General features: G+C 41.9%; 2 protein-coding genes across 4 annotated transcripts in view; one reads left to right on the top strand and one right to left on the bottom strand.

The window, feature by feature from the left end:
* Positions 1-4,576, bottom strand: part of gramd1a (GRAM domain containing 1A) — a 41,889-nt gene extending 37,313 nt beyond the window's left edge. Inside the window, exon 1 of one of the 3 annotated variants that reach the window (XM_063484630.1) lies at positions 4,197-4,576. In XM_063484630.1, coding sequence (XP_063340700.1) covers positions 4,197-4,312 — 116 coding nt within the window. In that variant the 5' untranslated portion in view covers positions 4,313-4,576. Of the gene's footprint in view, positions 1-1,403; positions 2,534-4,196 lie in introns of those variants that run through there. The other 2 variants (XM_063484628.1, XM_063484629.1) reach the window with 2 other exon arrangements.
* Positions 4,577-6,135: 1,559 nt separating this feature from the next.
* On the top strand, positions 6,136-14,680 carry si:ch211-225p5.8 (uncharacterized protein LOC555567 homolog). Its single transcript, XM_063484953.1, has 6 exons — positions 6,136-6,257; positions 7,509-7,750; positions 12,696-12,862; positions 13,962-14,196; positions 14,376-14,526; positions 14,635-14,680. Exons 1-6 carry the CDS (start codon positions 6,136-6,138, stop codon positions 14,678-14,680), a joined length of 963 nt encoding a protein of 320 aa, XP_063341023.1.
* The last annotated feature ends 4,988 nt before the right edge of the window (positions 14,681-19,668 follow it).

The raw sequence follows: 19,668 nt of genomic DNA, 5'->3' as shown, positions 1-19,668 counted from the left end.
GCATCCTCAGGTTTACTTGTGAACATAATCTCTTCATCTCTTCAGAGGAAAAAGTGCTGCTTAGATAAGTAGTTTATCTTTATGTTGCCCATTTAACCACAAAATAACTTTTCAACACCATAAGACACATCTAGGTGAAAAGTTAATATATGTACACAGCTGGATACAGAGGCAGTAACAGCAGTTTGACCAATCTAAGCACATCGCTGAGGATCTGTGAGAGCATTACAGAACAGCCCACCAGTAATAGCGGCTACAGGTATCACATAAAAACACCACAAACCGACTCATCTACAGGAGTTATTTTGACTTTTGAACATGCAGCACAGCCGTGTGTGTGCGCAGGCTTTACGTGTTGTCTCCTTTCTGTGCTGCTGGATCTACTCACTGAACTTGCTACTTTTCTGTGATACAAGGCGCCCTGTCTGTGTGGAACGATGAGATAAGCTAAAACTGGAATATAATAATTTTTTCCTAAGTGTTACTGGATGTTGATTTAGAAATGAAAGTTGTGTTTCCTCTATGTTCTTTTATGTAAATCAAACAATATCAAATTGTGTGCATATCGCTAAAATGCAGGGGGGGTTAGGGGGGCACAGATACAAGCAGGACTTTTCCTGGGCATTTTTTGAAAACATAAAGTGGCGTGGAAAACACCCTGGATAACAAACATGTCTCCTGGATGACTGTGCAGCTGAAACAGGCTAAACAAAAAATGTTTTTTTTTTCTCTTTAGCAAATTAAACTTAATCTAAACCAAGAAGTTTATATTTATATTACATTTTTCCTTCACTTTAGTTCTTTATTTATGTTTTGGCCTTCCCCCAAAGGAGAATAAGCTTTACGAGAAGCTTATTCTCCTATTTTTACATATAAAGGAAAAACCCTGGATATACAGCTCAGTTCTTCTCTTTTTCCACCTCCTTAACTGTATGAACTTTGGTTATATGTCATACAAATAAAAAAAGAAAGAAAAACTTTTCATCCTGTCCTCACTAGCTTTAGGTAATTACCTCCACCCTAATCCAAAATAGCTGCTCTCATGTAGTTTCAGAGAGAAAAATATGACTGAGAGCATCATGTGCTTTTTATTTCTCACCAAATGTGCACAGATGAGAGGCTGCACAGCTCGTGTGAGTCACCGCCGTCTCAGCGGGCCTGAATGCAAATCGGCTGATGTTTTTACAGGGCTGTAAGCACAGAATACCCAGGAGGCTGCTGAACACGGTGCGGACGCTCTGTTCTGATCTCCTGAACTTTATGTGATGCGAGATAAGAAAGAACCTTCACTTGAATCACTGAAGGTAAAAAGAAAAGCGTGAGCTTGGCCTGTGCTATGAGGAGCAGATAAACTGTAGATAAAAACCAATAAATCACTGACTGTTTGAATCCAGCACACTAACCTGCAGCGGTCCCCGTCAGAGTCCCTGCCGAGCAGGCTCCTGAGGGACCAACGAGAGCGGCGGCTGGGTGACGGACTACGAGACCAGGAACGAGACGGCGGTACGAGGAGGTCATGTGACGGACTGTCCCGACCTTGCTTTGCTGTCCCCATCTCAGTAACCAAAGAGGGCGAGGGGCTCCGATGTCGAACAGCTCCCCTCTCCGTGGACTCCTCTATCACGATTTGTGGAGATTTGCCCCATTGCGGCTTATAAGCGCAGCCTTGCTCTTCCTGTTTCCGCCTTTTGGTTCTGGTCCTACTACGGCGGGAGCCACGGAGTTGGTCAGAGCGCAGGGGTCTGGGACTAGGCGAACAAGACCAGGACTCTGTGTCCGAGGACGGCGGGAGGACGGTCAGCATTGGGACGGGGATGGGCTGAGCCAGAGTCATGCCCTCTGGTCTTGCAGGAGGGGACATCGTCATCTTTTGAGCTTTTCAGTCAAGGTCATCAAGAAGGACGTGCATTTAAAGCCGACCATGGCGTTTCAGTCATTATCGTGTCGGCCAAAGACAGCGACTTATTGATTACGCACCATGTTTCCTGTGAATTTAACAGATTTTCTTCTGAAGGCGCTGGTCAACTTCTCCTGAAGTGGTAAAAAAGCAAAACAGCTTTCAAGTGAACAGGTTTGAGGGTTTCTTGCAGAGAAAAAATACGCAGCAGGAAACTTGTGGGCAGCCTCAGTTTCAGTTCTTCAACCAATCCACTTCCCGCTGTCCAGTCTGTACATATATGCTGGCAACGAGAGGCTAAAACGCTCCGCGATCCTCCCACTTCTGTGTTCAGCTTAGAAGCCTCACTCTTTCGAGTTTAGGCAGACTTCAAACTTGCTTTTTCCCGAGATAGGGAGCCTCAGAGAAAAACAGAGCTGTGTCTGGAAGGAGCCACCTGAGGAGCAACAAGAGCACAAACCTGGCGTTCAAAACGCTGGCCTGCCTGGACCTGACCACAGCTATCATAAATCTGCTTCCTCACATGCATACAAGTTGTTAAAGTGATGGTTTAACTGATTAGAGACATTTCTGTCAGATGGCAATGATTATCAGAAGACTGATCAATAGAATTCATCTGTAATGAGCTAATTTATGTTTGACTATTTTTGGATCATTTAAAGAAATTCTCCCTTCAAGAAACTCTGAAACAGCCAAAACTGGGTGAATGTTGGGCTTTTAGATAACAGCCACTAATTAAAGCCTCAAGAGACCAATTTTAAAACGCAGCTGCTCCTGAACAGATGCAACCTTTATGATCAAACAAGCCAAATCAGGGTAAATTAGCCGATAAACATTACTGATCGGTGTAAATGTTGTTTTATTTGTGAATTAAAAAGAGATCCAAAAACCCAGAAAGAGCCTCTGTTATTTTAAATGTTGATTTCATGTGCAATAATGTCCCCTCCCTGTTCAGTTTTATTTGCTTTAGGTTTGAAACATTAAGAGATGCTGGAGTTTTATATCCTGCAGCCATAACTGTTCAACTGATCCTGTGGAAACATAAAATGAATAGCTAATAACAGCTACCACCTATATACCTCAAAGACACATCAACTCATAGTAAACTTTCAGTTTTCTAAGATAGCTTGTAAATTTAAAAAAAAAATAGATTATTTTTTTCTGATTATGAATTTTTTTGTCAGAAAAGTTATATACACCAGGGAACATCTTCAACTAGCTTTTTTCAATATGGTTCAATTGACTTAAACCTCAAGCTGAATTATGTTTACCAAATGGGCAAAAATAACAGCAAAAACCCCCACACTTCTTTTCAGTATGAGACACAAACACAAACTTTGGAAAATCTGTGGCCAGTATCAAAGCCCAGCTGGCACTGCCAAGGCCAAAACTATCCAAAAACACAGTGCAGACGGCTCCTCCAACAGAGAATCACTTTGTAATTGCTTGTGCATAATTTTTTGCTAAAGTTTCTTGTGTTTACAAACTGAAACAACATTGTGCAAAACTCAGAATGTGTGTTAGCTTCAGTCTTTGGTTAAATTTGTTATCACAGCCCACCTGGTGAGGCTTTGGTGCAGATGTTTATGGAGATTTTGGAGGTCAACACTCCTGCCTTCAAAACTGCTGTGTGCTTATATGTTTTTGTAATAAGTATTGTGAACTTCTTAAAATCATGATCCTCATAAATACTCTCTGCATTAGAGCAAAAACACTAAAGCTACACTGACACCAATGAAACATAATCATAACATTTTCAAACAGTGAAACGAGGAAATCCACTCTGCTAACTGAATAAAATAATATTAGCAAACGCGAAGCTACGATAACTCTGATACCTCCGTGTGTTATGATAACCTGTGTGTGTGTGTGTGTCCATTGTTTGCCTTCAAAGCGTGAACTTCCAAGGCTATGGCCCCGGCACGTCTGACAGTATTTGATGTGATCTGTTTGAACAAGAACAATCTTGGCACAGACTTGTTTGCCCAGAGTAATCCAGCCGCCGTGATCCCCGCGCTCACACGAGCGAGCCTTATCTGTCCCCGCCGTGAAACGAAGCTCCTCCGACTGCACCAACAAACACACCGACTACAGCCGAGTCAGACGCACTAGCTCTGCGGTTTAAACTGTGCAAACGTCTGCTGCTCGCTTCGTCGCGGTGCAGAAAATAACCACCTGAAAGATTTCCGACCTCCTGCCAACCGTTAAACAGCCGCAGCGCAAAGAAAGACCACCGAGGCGCAAAGAAGAACCAACAACAACAAACTTTTAGAGCCTTAAAACTCCTCAGAAGTCCTACCTCCCATTGGACGAGTTTCCTCCGTTTCTGTTATCCTGTTCGGCCTCGAAAACCAGCCGGGCCACGGTGCGGGACGTGATGTTAAAATCCACTTTCTCACAGGAACACATCAACATGCTTCGGATGCACAGAGAGGCATCAGCCGGCCGGCTCCAGCTAACTGTTAGCCCCTTTAGCCAGCTAACCTTAAACACAGACCCGAGCTCTGAAGGCCACGACACTGATGCCGCTCAGACTTTACTCACAGCACTGAAAGTTCTACTTACGCCTCCTCCATTTCACTTTTTTAAAAACACACCCTCCCTCACCCTGCTCTTAAACTGAATTTAAAGATAAAGACCAAAGTTAGCTCAGCACTGGAACCAAACTAACTCGCTATTGAAGTAACAGACAAAGCGTTTTTTGTCGAAAAGTGAAAAGGACGAGACCAGGGCGACCAGCCTAGTGCGCGGGGGGGAGCTGTGGTAAACCTCATCAATAAAACACAACTCCTGCTGTCTTTTCATAAATAAACACACAAAACACACACAAAAATGTTTAAGTCTATATGTTATGATTAAATGAATTTTTAGATATATGTGCACATACACACACATCTAACAGCCAAACGAAACGAAACCCCCCCACGGACAAACTTTGTGGTACGATCCGAGGAAAATAACTGTCCGGAGGATGTGTGGCGAGAAGAAGAGTGTTTACATCAAACAAACGAAACCTGCTGAAAACTGGTTTTCAGTTTAGCTTCCATCAGCTTTAACCTTCGCATTATTCACTTCTGTCACCTCCAGCTGGGTCTCTATGACACGGAGGCTCTTTTACTTCCAGGACAAGAAAAACAATAAAGTAAAAATAAATTCGGTGATGTCACAACAGCAGAGGTTCTGAGCAGCAGGTATCTGACCCGGTGGGAAATCCAAAGATTTGGCTTAATTTCAGAGTTTGTTTGAAGGGAGCGAATGTTAACCACCGCTGATGCAAAGGAGCATAGCGACCTCTTGTGCTTAAAGAGGCACTGCAACAACTAGTAACCCCACGTGCTGGAAATACTGCGTGTCTGTGAGTCCCTATTAAGCGAATAACAGTCCTTTAAGAAATAAGAAGGTGATTGACATCTCACCTGCTTCCGCTTGCAGAAGCATCATTTGTAGGAAGGATGCAGTCTTTGGGAGGTATACCAGGACACCTGGTCTGCAGTGGAGAATAAAAACAAACCCAAATAATGCAAATGCATAACTGTAGACGAGGTTTTGTTTGAAATTCATTTAATAAATTAAAATGCCATTTTAAAGGAACGGCACTGCAGTTTCACGCTGCAGTTACAGAATTCAAGAATACAGTTTTTATATAATCTTAATAAAGGTCAAGTAGCCACATTATAAAGTAACTGGTGGCGTACGTACACCTCCTCACCCAGGACATTATTTATGTAACAGAAAAACAAAATTCAGTGAGAGTCTCTGGTATTCTGTATCATTTTCGAAAGAAATAATTATTTTCCATATTTGCGTGTAATATTATCACTACTGAGACAGGATTTATCAGTCTGTGCTCGTATTGCTTAATCATTTAAACAAAGTAACAGTTTAAATGTGGATTCATTCAAATTTTTCATGCTCATAATCTTTATTTTGACTGTTAATGTCTTAATGAGAATTGGTGTAATTAAGTTCTGCAAATATGAACTAAACCTTTCACCACCAGGGGCAGCATTTTTAAAACATTTTCAGATGTTTGGATAAGCAACATGTTCTCATCCTAAAACATAACATACCGATGCTATGTGACAAATTGTCGGGATATTACACTTTCAGAGATATGAGAGCCGTTTGGAATGAATCTAGACATGTACATTTATTTTATGTTCTGATCATGAATCGCTTTGGAAAACATATCTGATATGGTTAAGGTTAGAGTTAGCGCTGGAATAGACGGCTGGAGCATGTGTTACCGCTGCGAGTGTCGTTCTGTTGGATTCCATCCACAATCCGGAGCGTACCATAGGGATGCGGAAGGTTACCTTTCGCGTTACTACGATACGCCTCGGGATGTAACAAATCATCGGTATGTTACGTGTTGGGAATGAGAATGCTCTGGGATGAGAATGGATGGATTTAAAAAGAAAATAGCCCTGAACTCGTTTCCTGTGAATTAGAATAAATTCCTTTTTACTTGTTAGGTTAAATAACGGGGTACATCAACTTTGTGCTCCATCTTGTGGTACAAAGTGGTATTACATGAAAGTACAGCTCGGCCCCAGTTCAAGTTCAGTTGATAGCGATGAAGTGATAGCTGTAGATGTTTCTTCTTATTCTGTTCATCGTTTTAGTGAATTCTGTAAGGTTTTAAATTATTTTATGAACAGACTAATGCAGAATGTTTATGATCAGTTTGCAATCTTACACATGAGAAGAAAAAAAATCCTCATAGTTGCAGTGGGTTTTTTTCTGCCTCCTCCATCAGGCAGAGGTGTTCATGTAGGCAAAAAGAGATTCAGAGGTGGCATGAAATCATAATTCTCATTTTTGGTAGTAATAAAAGAATTTGTTGTTGAAGAATCGACCTGTCATAGTTAGAGACATCTTTAATGTTTTTTTGGGGAGGGAATGTTTCCCAAGAATCGCCATTGAAATCTGCACCTGTTAATGTACAGGCATGTACAGACATACAGAGAAGCTTTAATTATTGTGACATCATTGGGTCACAAGAAGACGTAATATACTTTATTGATCCCCTAAGTTTTGAAGTGTTAAATAGCAGCTAAATAGTTATCAAATAGCTCCATAAAATCAAAAATATGATGCTCAGATGAACTAATTTAACAGGGTAACTAAAACAAGACAAAAACAGCACATTTAAACTGAAAAAAGTGAACCAAAATCAAATATAGGAGCTCAGTGATCATCTACATTAGATCAATCTCTGTGTGTTGTTTGTTTGTGTGGAAAAGATTTGTGTGTGTCAAGGTTTTTACAGTTTTTAGTGTCTTGCATGCAAAGTTTAACTTTATCATATTTACAACCTATATTTGAGATTTTATTGATCTGTCACTACACTGGACTTTCTAAAAGTCCATATTTACACAGCTGTTCTTGCACTTCAGCAGCTCAACCACGTTATGAAACAGAGACATTTGTAGTCCTTTGAGGAGAAAAACTCATATAAAGTAGTTTTTTAGTCTTTAACTACACAACCACTTTTGAATTGTCTTTAACGTACCTGTCAGTTTTGGTCCCGAGCCAGCAGCTGCCTCTGCATCCTCTCAAATTGATGAGAAAGCATCACAGTGACTTGGCAATTTCGGATTCTCCGTAGCTTCTGCAAGGCATCTCGAGTGTTTGTTCCTCCGCCTCCTGCAACCAACGCCTCGCTGGGCACTGCTGCTGCTGCTGCTGAGCTCTGTGTCACAAATGCAGGAACTGCTGTGCTCCAGGTTACAGGGAGTTGTGTTGTTGAGCACTCCTGGCTGCTGAACCAGGCGGAGCAGGAGGGGCGGGGGCTGGAAACTCGATCTGAGCTAAAAATAAAGAATCATCACCAGCATAATGAGATAGGAGGTGTGTCACTCACTGTGTGTACGCATGTGTTGGGTCACAGAGGTGCGCACACACACACACACACACACACACACACACACACACACACACACACACACACACACACACACACACACACATACACACACACACACAGAGGGTTTATCATATGTCAACATTTCCTTGAAGTCCCCCCTCCCGTATGTTTTTCAGTGCCAGCTCTGGGAATTTCTTTAACCCTCCTTCTGATTTTTGCTGGCATTATCATTCACAGACACACACAAGGCCAAAAAAAGAGAAAAGAGGCAAGGACGCTTATCGCACTTTCTTCTAGTTACATCACGTGACGACATCCTCGACCTCCAAATCAACCAAAATACACAAACGCACACAAACACGGTGTGTAACCCACATTTTTATTATTTTCTCCAAATATTTGCACGACCTCACAGAGAGACGCGTTCAGGTTCACCTCACGCGTCACGAGCCATTCCCCTTTAAAAACAATCCAGCCCGCTACATTCATCACGCCACCTCACCGCCTGCATCCACCACGTGAATGTCTTTGTCAGCACGCAAGTTGAGGCCTTCAGTCGATGTCTGTTTTGGGAGCCTTGACTTGAGTGGCCTTGTTTCTGTGGCAGACATCGACCGACTGTCAGACTCTCCAATGGCAGAAATCAAAACAAACCGAATATTACATTTAGTGGCTGGACACGAAGGAAGTGCCTGTCCGGGTTTGAAATCAGATTTAAAGAGGCTGATGAGTGCAATCTACAGCGCTAAGCAGGACAAGCAGGAAGTGTGAAAGATGTCAGAGTCAGTGTGGAATATTCAGATGGATTTAAAGCAGGAACAAGAGATGTGGTGTCTAAAAGAGGAGAGGAAACACGTTTTTAAAGGAGCTGGGACATGATGTTTAATAAAAACAAATCATTTTTAAATCACTCAATCCACAGCTGTCAGACTTCTTTCGGTTCATGGGTTATCTTCACGCCAAAGTTTCCAAAGTGCAGCCTTTTCTATTTCCTCCAATCTTCTCTCTGTCCTTGTTTTCTTCATTCATTCCTTTCCTTTATTCCTTCCTCTGGCCTAGCTTCCTTTGTTGTTTCTTCCTTCCTTTTCTGCTGAATTTGCCTTCCTCCTTTCTTCTTGTCCATCTTTCCTTATTTTGTTATTCTTTCTTCTTCCCTCTTTTGTCGCTGTCTTGCTTTCATTTTATTTTTTATTGCTTCCTTCTTCCCCCTTTTTAAAAAACTTTTTTGTTCTTCTCCCTTTTGATATTTTCTTCATTTTTAACATTTCCCTGGTTTCCTTATTTAGTTCTCACTGATCTTACTTCTTGACTTCCCCCCTTTGTTGTTTATTTCTTTTCTTTTTCTGTTCCTCTATCTTTCTTTCTTTCAACATTCCCAGTTTTCTCTGTCCCTTTGCTGTTCCTTGTTTCCTTTTTGATTTTTTCTCACTTTTTCTTAATTTCCTGTTCGCCTGCTGTCTTATGAGTACACCTGTGTATTTTATATATGCATTTAATACATCTTTAACCTTGTAACAAGTCAGATCAGTAAAACCATTACATATTGTAGATTTTACCCTGACCCCCATTAAATATTTCACTTTTTAAATGTGAAACTTGACAAACTGAAGTTACTTTTGCTGCACGTGTCTTCTTTTAACATACATTGTCTCACTGAATTTATTTTAAATGTGCAACACTTCTGATTACCAAGTTTTGATAGAAACTGCAGTTGCCACAAACATGTTGTTGTTGTTGTTTTTGCATCTCTGCTGAGGCGTCCTTATGGATTTCTGTGAGTACAGCTGGAAAACACATTTAAGTTCTGGTAAAACCAAACTAGCAAAGTCTGTCTATAATTCAGAGATAGCATCATTTTAATGTTGATGGCACATGAGAACAGCAACAAGCACTGGTCCCTTGGATGATTTTGATATTTTACTAGAGAAAATTTGAAAACTGCACTTTGGGTGAATACCGAGATGCTCAGTTAAAGTTTATGCCTATATTTTGGTGCAGTGGTTCCTTTTGGGTCAAAAAACCTTCCCAATGTGGTCATGTTTAACATTTGTAAACGTAGTTTATGTCTGTAAAAATATTGTACCATGAAGGAAAATGTTGAACTTTTTACTGAAGTTATTGTATGAATGAAAGCAGCTGATTGTGAGCTATCCTTTAATCTCTGAGCTGCTTTTGTTTCCACTTTGTTTGTTTAACAAATCCTATGGTGGTTATTTTGCATGTCAGCCCTGCCGCTCCTTTTAGGAAAGAAAAAACATGAAACACAGAACAGTAATCTGTGTGTATAGTAGTACACACTGAGAAAGAATATATGGCAGTTTGGCCACAACAAATCTCACTGTATATGAAGTTATATGTAAAGTTTTCCTATTTTCCAGGCTTGTGATTTTTCAGTGTTTGAATCAGAGGACACTTGGCTGTAGTGTTGCTGTGGCGGTCACGTTGTAGTTGTGGTTCAGGCCTCATCTTCTCAGGTTTCGTGCTGGCTCTCAGCATTCGTAATGCCCAACTCTCCTGGATTCACACGCTCTAAATTTAGCTGCCTTAAAGTCAGACAGGACAGCAGGAGAGACTTAAAACTCCTGAAACACAGAGACTCAACTTTTTGATTTAAATGAAGCATTTCCTGTGCTCTGAAGCTCTCTTTTGGCCTCAGTGAAATTAAAGATTGTTGAGCTGTTGGACCGATGGGAAAATCAAAGTGTGGATTCACATGGAAAATGAAATTCATCGGGAATCAAGAGGCAGACATGTAATCTCAGAAAACACTGATATTTCTCTGCAGGCTCGATCGAGATTTTGTTCGGCAGCTGGCCAAAAGTTGCTCCCGCAGAGATGAGACTCCACTTTTCTTTGTTAGTTGTCTTCAGTCTTTTTGGTAAGTCCAAAAAAATCCTTCCTGTTCTTCAACTTTAACTTTTAACTCTGAGAAACGATCAATGCTGGTGGCTGAAGTTTTGCTCTAATACATGAAAACCCTTTACTTTGACCGTAAAGCTCTCTTATTCTGGAAAGTTGAAAATGACTATAAACACAATAAAACAAACAAAAAAAAAAGTTAAAGAATTTAGTTTGTAGGACTTTAAAAGAAGATTCCTGCTGATATTTGCACTGCACCAAAACAGTGGCCTGACAGTCACGGCGGCCTTTTTGATACAATGTTGCATAACTGTCTTCATAACTGTCTGTGACTGGTTACATTTTATTCTTTAGTTTCTTCCTTTTTTTGTTTATTGTATTTTACAAACAAACAAATCCTGTTTTATTTTTTATTTTTTGCATTGCATTGTATTTCATTTCTACTGTGTCTTTATTTACAAAAGATGATATAAGAATATCTGTATCTATCTGTAGCCCGCTGTCCTTCTTTTCAGCCTTTGTCTCATTTTTCTCCAACTGCAGTCACTGTTTTTCTTGCTGTTAACATGTAGAGTTTAATTAGAAATAAAAATACTCACTTATTGCTGTTTCCAGTAGCCGTCACCGCAGACACACCTGCACACCTGCGTTTTCTGTCTGTGTGTTGTTGATGTTGAAGTTGGGGCGGGGACGACAGAGACAGACCGGACGCTTCCTCAAAGAGACACCTGTTCCTGTTCGATGCATCATTTGCAAACTGAATATCCGGAAGGACTGAATGATGTCTCTGTTTTGTTTTTCTGAATACAAACGACGATCTGTTCAATGACATTTGCACACATTTCCAGATTTGATGATAAGAAGAGAAGAAAAACGGACAGATGTGTTTTTTAGAGTGACAACGCGCAGCATGAAACATTTCCTGGTTGTGGAGCTGAATCAGTCTGATGACTCGTGTATGTGAGGGCTTTACTCACCTACAGTTAATGTTACATGCAAAACATGTCTAACCTCCAGAGTTTTCAGCTTTTACGACTGTCTGTCTGCTGATTACAGTGTTTGTTTTTGCCTAAATCAACACTGACTGGACACATCATTAGGTACACTTTGTTAGTTCTTTTGGCTTCAGAACTGCAGTAACTCTTTATGGCACTGATTCAACAAGGTGCTGGAAACATTCCTCAGAGATTTGGGGCCATATTAAAATGACAACATAACACATTTGCTGTAGGTTGGTTATTAGACCAGGCAGCCTTTTTCCAGTCTTCTGTTGTGCAGTTTTGGGGAGACTGTGTGAATTGTAGCTTCAGCTTCCTGTTCTTAGCGGACAGGACGAACACCCGCTGTGGACTTCTGCTGCTGTAGCCCATCTGCTTTTGTATTTAGAGATGCTCTTCTGCAAACCTTGGTTCCAACAAGTAGTTATTTGAGTTCCTGTTGTTTGGAGTTCCTCTGGTCTCTGACATCAACTAAGTATTGCAGCAGAGAATGGCTCCTCCTGCGGCTCCTGGATATTTCCTGTTTCTCTGTAAATCTGAGAGATTAATCAAGTGTTTTGGTCTTCATTCTGATGCTGAGATTGAACTTCAGCAGGTCGTCTCAAACATGTCTGCATACATGGTAAATGCATTCAGTTGCTGCCAACTGATTGGATGATTAGATATTTGTGTTAGCGAGCAGTTCAGTATACCTAACAGAGTGTATGCAGGTGTTTTACTGATACGTGTGTGACTGTAATCTTCATGTGCAGGGTGATTAAAACAAATGTGGTCTGTTATGACATGATTTATGTCTTTTTTTCTTCTTATTGCAGCCTGTGTGCTAAATTATGTGATGTGTGTGTAACTGGAAAGACATGAGCTCTTTTATTTTGGGTATTTTGCCTTTAGTTTTATCCTTTGTCCCTCTACTTCTTGTATAAGTAAAGTTTTGCTTGCTTGATAATTGTGACTGCTGACAGATTCATTCACAAAGTTCTGATTTTTTTCTGCTCTTCTATTTTCTCTCTCTCTGCTTCTATTTTATATTTCTTCTCCTACTTCCTCTTCCCCTCGTCCTCTCTCCTTGCAGTGTCTCAGTGCGATGCTGGCTGTTCCGAGGTGGATTCTCTGACTGAGGCTGTGGCGGGAGAAGGATTCCTGCTGGGCTGCATCTCCTGTAAGCGACGAGAGGAGGTCCCTGCACGAGCCACCGTAGACTGGCATTTCAAGCCTCTGGGAGAGGAGGAGTTCAGGCATGTAAGTTCAACAAAGTTCTCTAGTGACTCGGGTACTGGAGCATCAAACAAAAACGTCACTGGATTTTTTTTTCTTTTTATCGTTGATGTTTTTTCATGTTTCTTGACACAAACCTTAAAAAAAGAGCAACACTGTTCTGGCCCACTTTCTACAGAAGCACAGCATCACTCACATCGAGCACAGTGTGGGTGGAATTTGCACCGGAGAACCCAGTGTGGGGAAAACACCTGCACCACTCTGTGTGGGCAAATAACTCCACAGACACAAACACCATGGCATAAATTACACAGTAAACTGCTGCCACCATGGATACGTGTTGGAAAATGGATGGAGGGATAGATGATGGGTGGAGGGAAGGATGGATGGGTGGAGGGAAGGATGATGGATGGATAGATAGATGCATGAATGCATGGATGAGGGATGGATGAATGAATGGATGGGTGGATATATGAGAGATGGAGGGAGGGAAGATGAGCTGTTTTATTTGTCAGCGTCTACCTTTGTTCGTCTTAGATCAGCGGTCCCCAACCTTTTTTTGCACCACGGACCGGCCTTTAAGGTGTCGCAGATGAATACAACAAAATAAAACGAGCAGCGGTACCAAAACAAGAAGATTTATTCATAACACACAGGAAAAGACCCGGAGAAACCGAGTTAATGATAAAAACGATAAAAAACCATGAAAACCATAAATTTCACACTTCGCCTCGACTCTCGCGCCCCGGTACTAAACGACTCATGGACCGGTACCGGTCCATTGGCCAGGGGTTGGGAACCGCTGCCTTAGATGACTGATCACTGATTGGTGGAGCTTGTGAGGGTCCGTACATGTAAGCAAAGTGTACCCCTGACACATCTCTGACGAGTTTTTGGTCTCAGTCATTAGTTTAAAGTCCTACTGAATACATGGTGATATATATTTGGTACATTATGGCTCCTATTAGAGCTCAAAAGGACAATAAAGCAGGGGATGTTTTAGAGCAGGCCTACCTTGTCACCGATCAGCTTATATGTGTCTTTTCTTTATGTTCTATTCAAATGTAAGTGAGGGAACAAGTATAACAAAATTCCCAGTTTTTTAATTCTTTCTCTATCTCAGATTTTCCACTATGACCACCCCGTAGCCGACATCCTCCATGAAGACTTCAGCGACCGCCTGGTATGGCGCGGGACACTAAATGATGACATTCAGATGGGAACCGTGTACGTTAATAACGTCACCTTCAATGACACTGGGACGTATCGCTGCACCTTCCACCGCACCCTCTTCCTGCCGCTGTCTCCTGAGCTTGTCACTGTGGAGAAGGAGGTGGAGCTTAGTGTGGTGACTGTAGGTAAGGAGGATGGATTTAAATCCTTCAGTTATACAAAATATTGTTGTGCCAAGCAGTGTTACAAAAGATCTTCTTCTCTATGCATGATGGGTGGATAGAATGAAGAGAAGCTAATAGGGGAGAAATATGCCCCTGTTAGTCTTCTCTCTGAAGCTTCATTGTCAGTTCCTGTTTCCCAGCCAATCGGGAGCTGACCGATGTGATCTCAGAGATAATGATGTACGTGCTGATCACGTTCCTGCAGCTGTGGCTCATTGTGGTTCTGATCTACTGTTACAAGAAAATCTGGGATGAGCACGAGGCACGTCAAGCTAAAAAGGCTCAGGCTGGGTAAGTCATGTCTGTCGTCGAGGTGATCTGTTCACAGGAAACAGGTCATTTTGGTTGTGTTGGTTTTATATCTAAAAATTTTGTTTTGTCTCCTTTGTGCACTTGTAGACAGGGAGAATCCAAAGATAACTGTGACGGGGTGCAGCTAGACTAACATCAGTGGTGAGTTGCTGGATAAATTCTCTTTACATGGAAGCATGTCTTTCACTTTGATTTTTGTGACAGTATTTTTCATTTTTTGCATCCATCAGATTGCTACACCACGATTCTGATGAAATGGAGCTCGGGCAGAAGATCAGAGCATTTTTTTCTTTGAGATGGACCTGCTCATTTACACCTTTGTGTTTCTTTTTCTTTTGTGGACTCTGCCAGAGCAGCTTTGCATGATTTATATTCAAAATAATCCTTATTTATCTCATGCTGGGCCTCGATGAAGCCTCTCAGATCGACCTCTATGAAAAACAAGCTGTTTATTTCCCCTTTAAGGCAACTTTCTTCTGATTGGCTGCCCCTCATTTGCAACAGATTTGAAAATGTGGGTGGAGCCTTTGTACCTAAGATGACCTTATTAGGGATATCCCCTCTCTCTTATGTCATACAAACCCAAGAGTAGATAAATCTGAGTGTGGGCAGCAGTCTGATGCCTGTGCTGTAATTTGTACATAAGCTGATGTGAATTTTGGATTTTGGATGTCATATTTAATGCAAACATCTTCCACTGTAACATTACATAAATGACGGGAAAAAAAAGGAAAGCCTCCACTTTGAGTGGAGGTGAGTGTAGAGCTTCTTTAATTTAAGGCTTAAAGGCCTTAAAGGTGTGAGTAACACCTTTAAATTAGAAATGTTTATTATCTAATAAGTCATATTTACAAAGCATCTATTAATCCCTCATCCTGCATTACACTAAGCCTTTAATGAAGAGTTTGTGGTCAGCAATCTCCGACAAATGAAGGTGTTAGATTAAATTACTACTTATTTGCCACAGGTGAGCTGTACACCAGTTACCTATTATACTCATTAGAGACTTACAAGTTAGCAGTGACTCAAGAATATTCCTTCTCCATTAATAACTCCAGATAAATGTGGTCTGTTCTCCCTGTGTGCATTCTTACACCCCAGCCTAGGAGGAGCTGGAGCACAACACAAGAAAAGCCAAAAAAAAGAAAAAGCCCACACTCCCTGCTCCCAAGGAAGTAAGACAACACAGCCTCGGTTTTACAGTGACTAGTGGTTTCATTAAACTCCAATGGTAGCGAGCGTCAGGGTGGGCATGAAACAGAACTGACTTACCTATAATGAGAAAACCCAAAAGAAAATGCAGGCCTCCTACCTGTCTCCCTAACCAAAACAGGAGAAAAGTTTCTCAAAGAAAACGGCCCCCCACCCCTACAGCTACCAGGTCTCAAAAGAGATCTTTTTACAATATTTACAATGCAGCCTAGCTCTTCTCATCCCAGAAAACTCAGTCACACAGCACACAGAGCTAAACACACAGCTCGCTGCAAACAGGAAGTAGGCGGGGCTGCCGCGCTGGACAGGTCCCAATTTATAGCCGGCCTCATTCAGTCTTCAACAATGGTCAGGCTCCACCTGCAAACTTACACAAGCACAAACACAGAACAAATAACGCCACCCTCAGGTGCAGTGAGCAGCAACAACACAAAATCATGACCTGGGTCATAACACTCCCCCATTTAAAATTTCTCCCACTCAAGAAATGCTTAACCCATTTACCAACCATTTGATGAGGATAAAATGAAGGACAGAATCTGACAACCTCAGTTTTCAATCCTGGCCAAAAATAATAGCAGGAAACTCTATCATAAGTTCTCCTAATTCCTAAATGATCATGGTCAAGGCCTAACAAGCAATACGCCATCATCAGTACGACACGGGTTGGGTTCCAAGTGCTCGCCGCCTTGCAGCAGACAGGCAGGCAGACAAGATAGAATCAGACTGCTGAGCTCTACTGAACTGCTCTTTGTCTACTGCTAGACACAAGTTGTTTGGTATCCCAGTAAATGCCACAGATTCATTTTTATTCCCAGGCAAAAGCTTGACAGGAGTTTTAGGCTCCTTAAAGAATGTATGGGAAATGTCCACCGCATCACCAAGGTGGCAAGTCTGGGTATGAGCAACCACACATGCTGGATAAACTGCAGAGGCACCGGCCCCAGATGGTGGATGACCGAAAACATCTGCAGCAGGGTTTTCAGCAGCTTCAGGGGTGGCAGGGAACACCTTTCCCCCAGCTAAATCGTTTCCAAGAATAAGATCAACACCCGCGACTGGTAGCTGATCTTTCACCCACACTTGCTCTGTGCCTGATACAAAGGGGGAAAGTAGGGTAACTGTGTGCAGCGGCACGCGCATCGTAATTCCCCACACCAACAAATCTGAGCCATAGTATGACTGGTCGGAAAAAGGCATAATACTACAACGTGCCACTGAATACTTTGCACAAGTATCCCTTAAAATTGTGAGGGAACCTTGTCCCTCTCCCTCCCAGTCAGTGAAAGAAATCCTTTAGAGATAAAAGGCTTGAAAACCTCATCCAACTGTACTGCTGGCTCAGTGGCAGGTACTGGTCTGTGGTGATCGACGGTAGACGGACACTCTATCGGCCCTATAGACAAAGCATTTTTATTTGACAACATCTCCTTTTCTCTTAGCACTGGGCACACAGCAATGAGATGACCGAGTTCGTGACAATAGAAACATCTAGTTAAATTCTGGTTTAATTCAGAATAAAGTTGATGAGCTGATGTGATGCTCCGTGACTGAGCTCAAAGCGTCCCTCACTCTGGTTTTAAAGCATCAAGATGGACGAAGTCAAGGTTAAAATAAAACTGCATTCACACTGGAAGCCTTTCACTCATCACTTTGAAGATGATGGCTGGTCGTGTGCACATATCCCAGGCTCTGGTTGCCTAGGTAACCCTCTACTATATTTACTGTCAGGTCACATGTCAATCGGTAGTATCCGGTGCTCTCATTGGTCACTCGCCCTCCTTAAAGCGTGTCTTTGTTCTGTAGTCCTCCCCTTACTCAGATGGCCCCGCCCCTCCCTGAGCCTGGTTCTGCCGGAGGTTTCTTCCTGTTAAAAGAGTTTTCTTTCCCCACTGTCGCCAAAGTGTTTGCTCATAGAGGGTCGTCGGATTGTTGGGGTTTTCCCTGGATTATTGGTCTTTATCTTACAATATAAAGTGCCTTGGGGCGACTGTTGTTGTGATTTGGCGCTGTATAAATAAATTTAACTGAAAACAAGTCTCATTCTTTGATTGGCACTTTGCCTACTTTCACACACACTCTGATGAATGATTTGGGATAAACTCAAGGTTCAGTGTCTTGCCTAAGGATAAGTGAAGGCTAGAGGAGCTGGGGATCAGCTAGCCCAATGTATTTGATGTTTTCTGGTCACCACGTCGCTGCCAGTGTGGAGGTGGCCTGAGTCTTGTGTCACATGCTAAAGTGAGGTCTTGTAACTGATTCAGCCATATTTTCACAGTCTTGAAGGAGTAAATAGGAAGCATTGGAAAGGAGACTGTTGGTTATTGGCCTATTAGTTGTTTTAAAGTGCAGGTTCTCAAAGTGAGGCCCGCTGACTCAGAGCTGAACATCTTGTAATGGCTCACAGTAGGGAGTAGGAGAGAACACACTTTACCTCCATTCATCTGCAATTCAAGTCAGAACGTATGATACATTAGAACAAAATGAGACGAGCATTTTTTCCTTATTTCAACTATTTATGGGTATAATTTCATATATAATATTAATTTTTCTATTATCACTAATTATTGTTAATTTTCCCACCAAGAGCCTTGTGGAGAACTTTATTTCAGCCTACTCACAGTTCGGATGATTGGAAGCAAATAATTGAATTTTAAGAGGATATTTACAAAATTACACTGCAGCGTGAAGAACAGTGAGGAGGTGGAGGCTGGAGGGAAGAGAGCAGAGACCAACAGAAGCAAAACGACACCATTAAATACTCTTTATGTTAACTCTGATTTAAAAACACACACAGTATCATCTAATTAGACAAAGGTTGTATGATCATATTTTTGTTAATATTTGTCCACTGTTTTTGCTACACTTACTGTATCTAAACAAACACACACACACACACACACACACACACACACACACACACACACACACACACACACACACACACACACACACACACACACACACACACACAGTGGTGAGAGGACGTTTGGAGGTGACTGAGTTGTAACTCAATCTAGTCTGAGCTGTGCTGCAGACGATCCAAACTGCCTCCGGTCTGAAAGCAGCTTTGTTCTTCCTGCTCGCAGCCCGGCGCCGTCCCTGCAGCGACACACACTCCCTCTGCAACACAACCGAGCACATACACATCTGACAAGCTGCTGTCCTGATGCTCAGAGGAGCATGGATGGCGATCCTATGAGCAGCACTGAAATGTTCATATCTGACATGCAGTCAGACTCATGATACACAATGAAAGTAGTGACATTTTACTGGGTAACGCTGCCTAAACGAGGCCTGATGTAAAGATAATAATCTTCCTGCAAAGCTGCTGCTTGGACCAGCACAGGGGAGTGAAATTAGGACACCCCTGCTGCCTTTGACCTTGCCCTGTGACCTCCTGGTTTCATTAAACGTGTTGACGTGTTGAGCATGTTTATGGGCGAGGACTGAGCATTAATACTCAGGGTTCAGTGAGAAGCTGCTTCTTTCCTCGCTGGAGACGTACGGGTTGATGTGAGTCCACGTCCTTCACAGGTAAGTTTTTCTCTCTAATGCATGAAGATTCAGTCAGGCACGATGAAATCTCTAAACATCAGTAACGATAAGATAAACTCCCCCGAGAATGTGAGAACCCTGATATTGATTTGAAAAATGTGAGCTGCCTCTCATGTCCTTCAGACTCTGACATATTACACCTCCCACTTGCCTCCCTTGTATTTTATTTTAAATCTCAGGTGAACGAGGTAAAAACTGTAACTAGACCTCTCAGGTTAAGATGATCAGTTTTTGTATCACAAATTTTCTTCTGATGATTAAATATGTAAATGAGCCATTATGTATTTAAACCTTTTCACAACATATTTCTTCATACTGCATAAAGTCACATTGAAATGAGTGTTTTTAATG

Source organism: Pelmatolapia mariae, linkage group LG10_11, assembly GCF_036321145.2.
Source record: "Pelmatolapia mariae isolate MD_Pm_ZW linkage group LG10_11, Pm_UMD_F_2, whole genome shotgun sequence".
NCBI lineage: Eukaryota > Metazoa > Chordata > Actinopteri > Cichliformes > Cichlidae > Pelmatolapia > Pelmatolapia mariae.
Note: the sequence above shows the minus strand (reverse complement) of the source record. Positions and strands in the feature narration are given on the sequence as shown.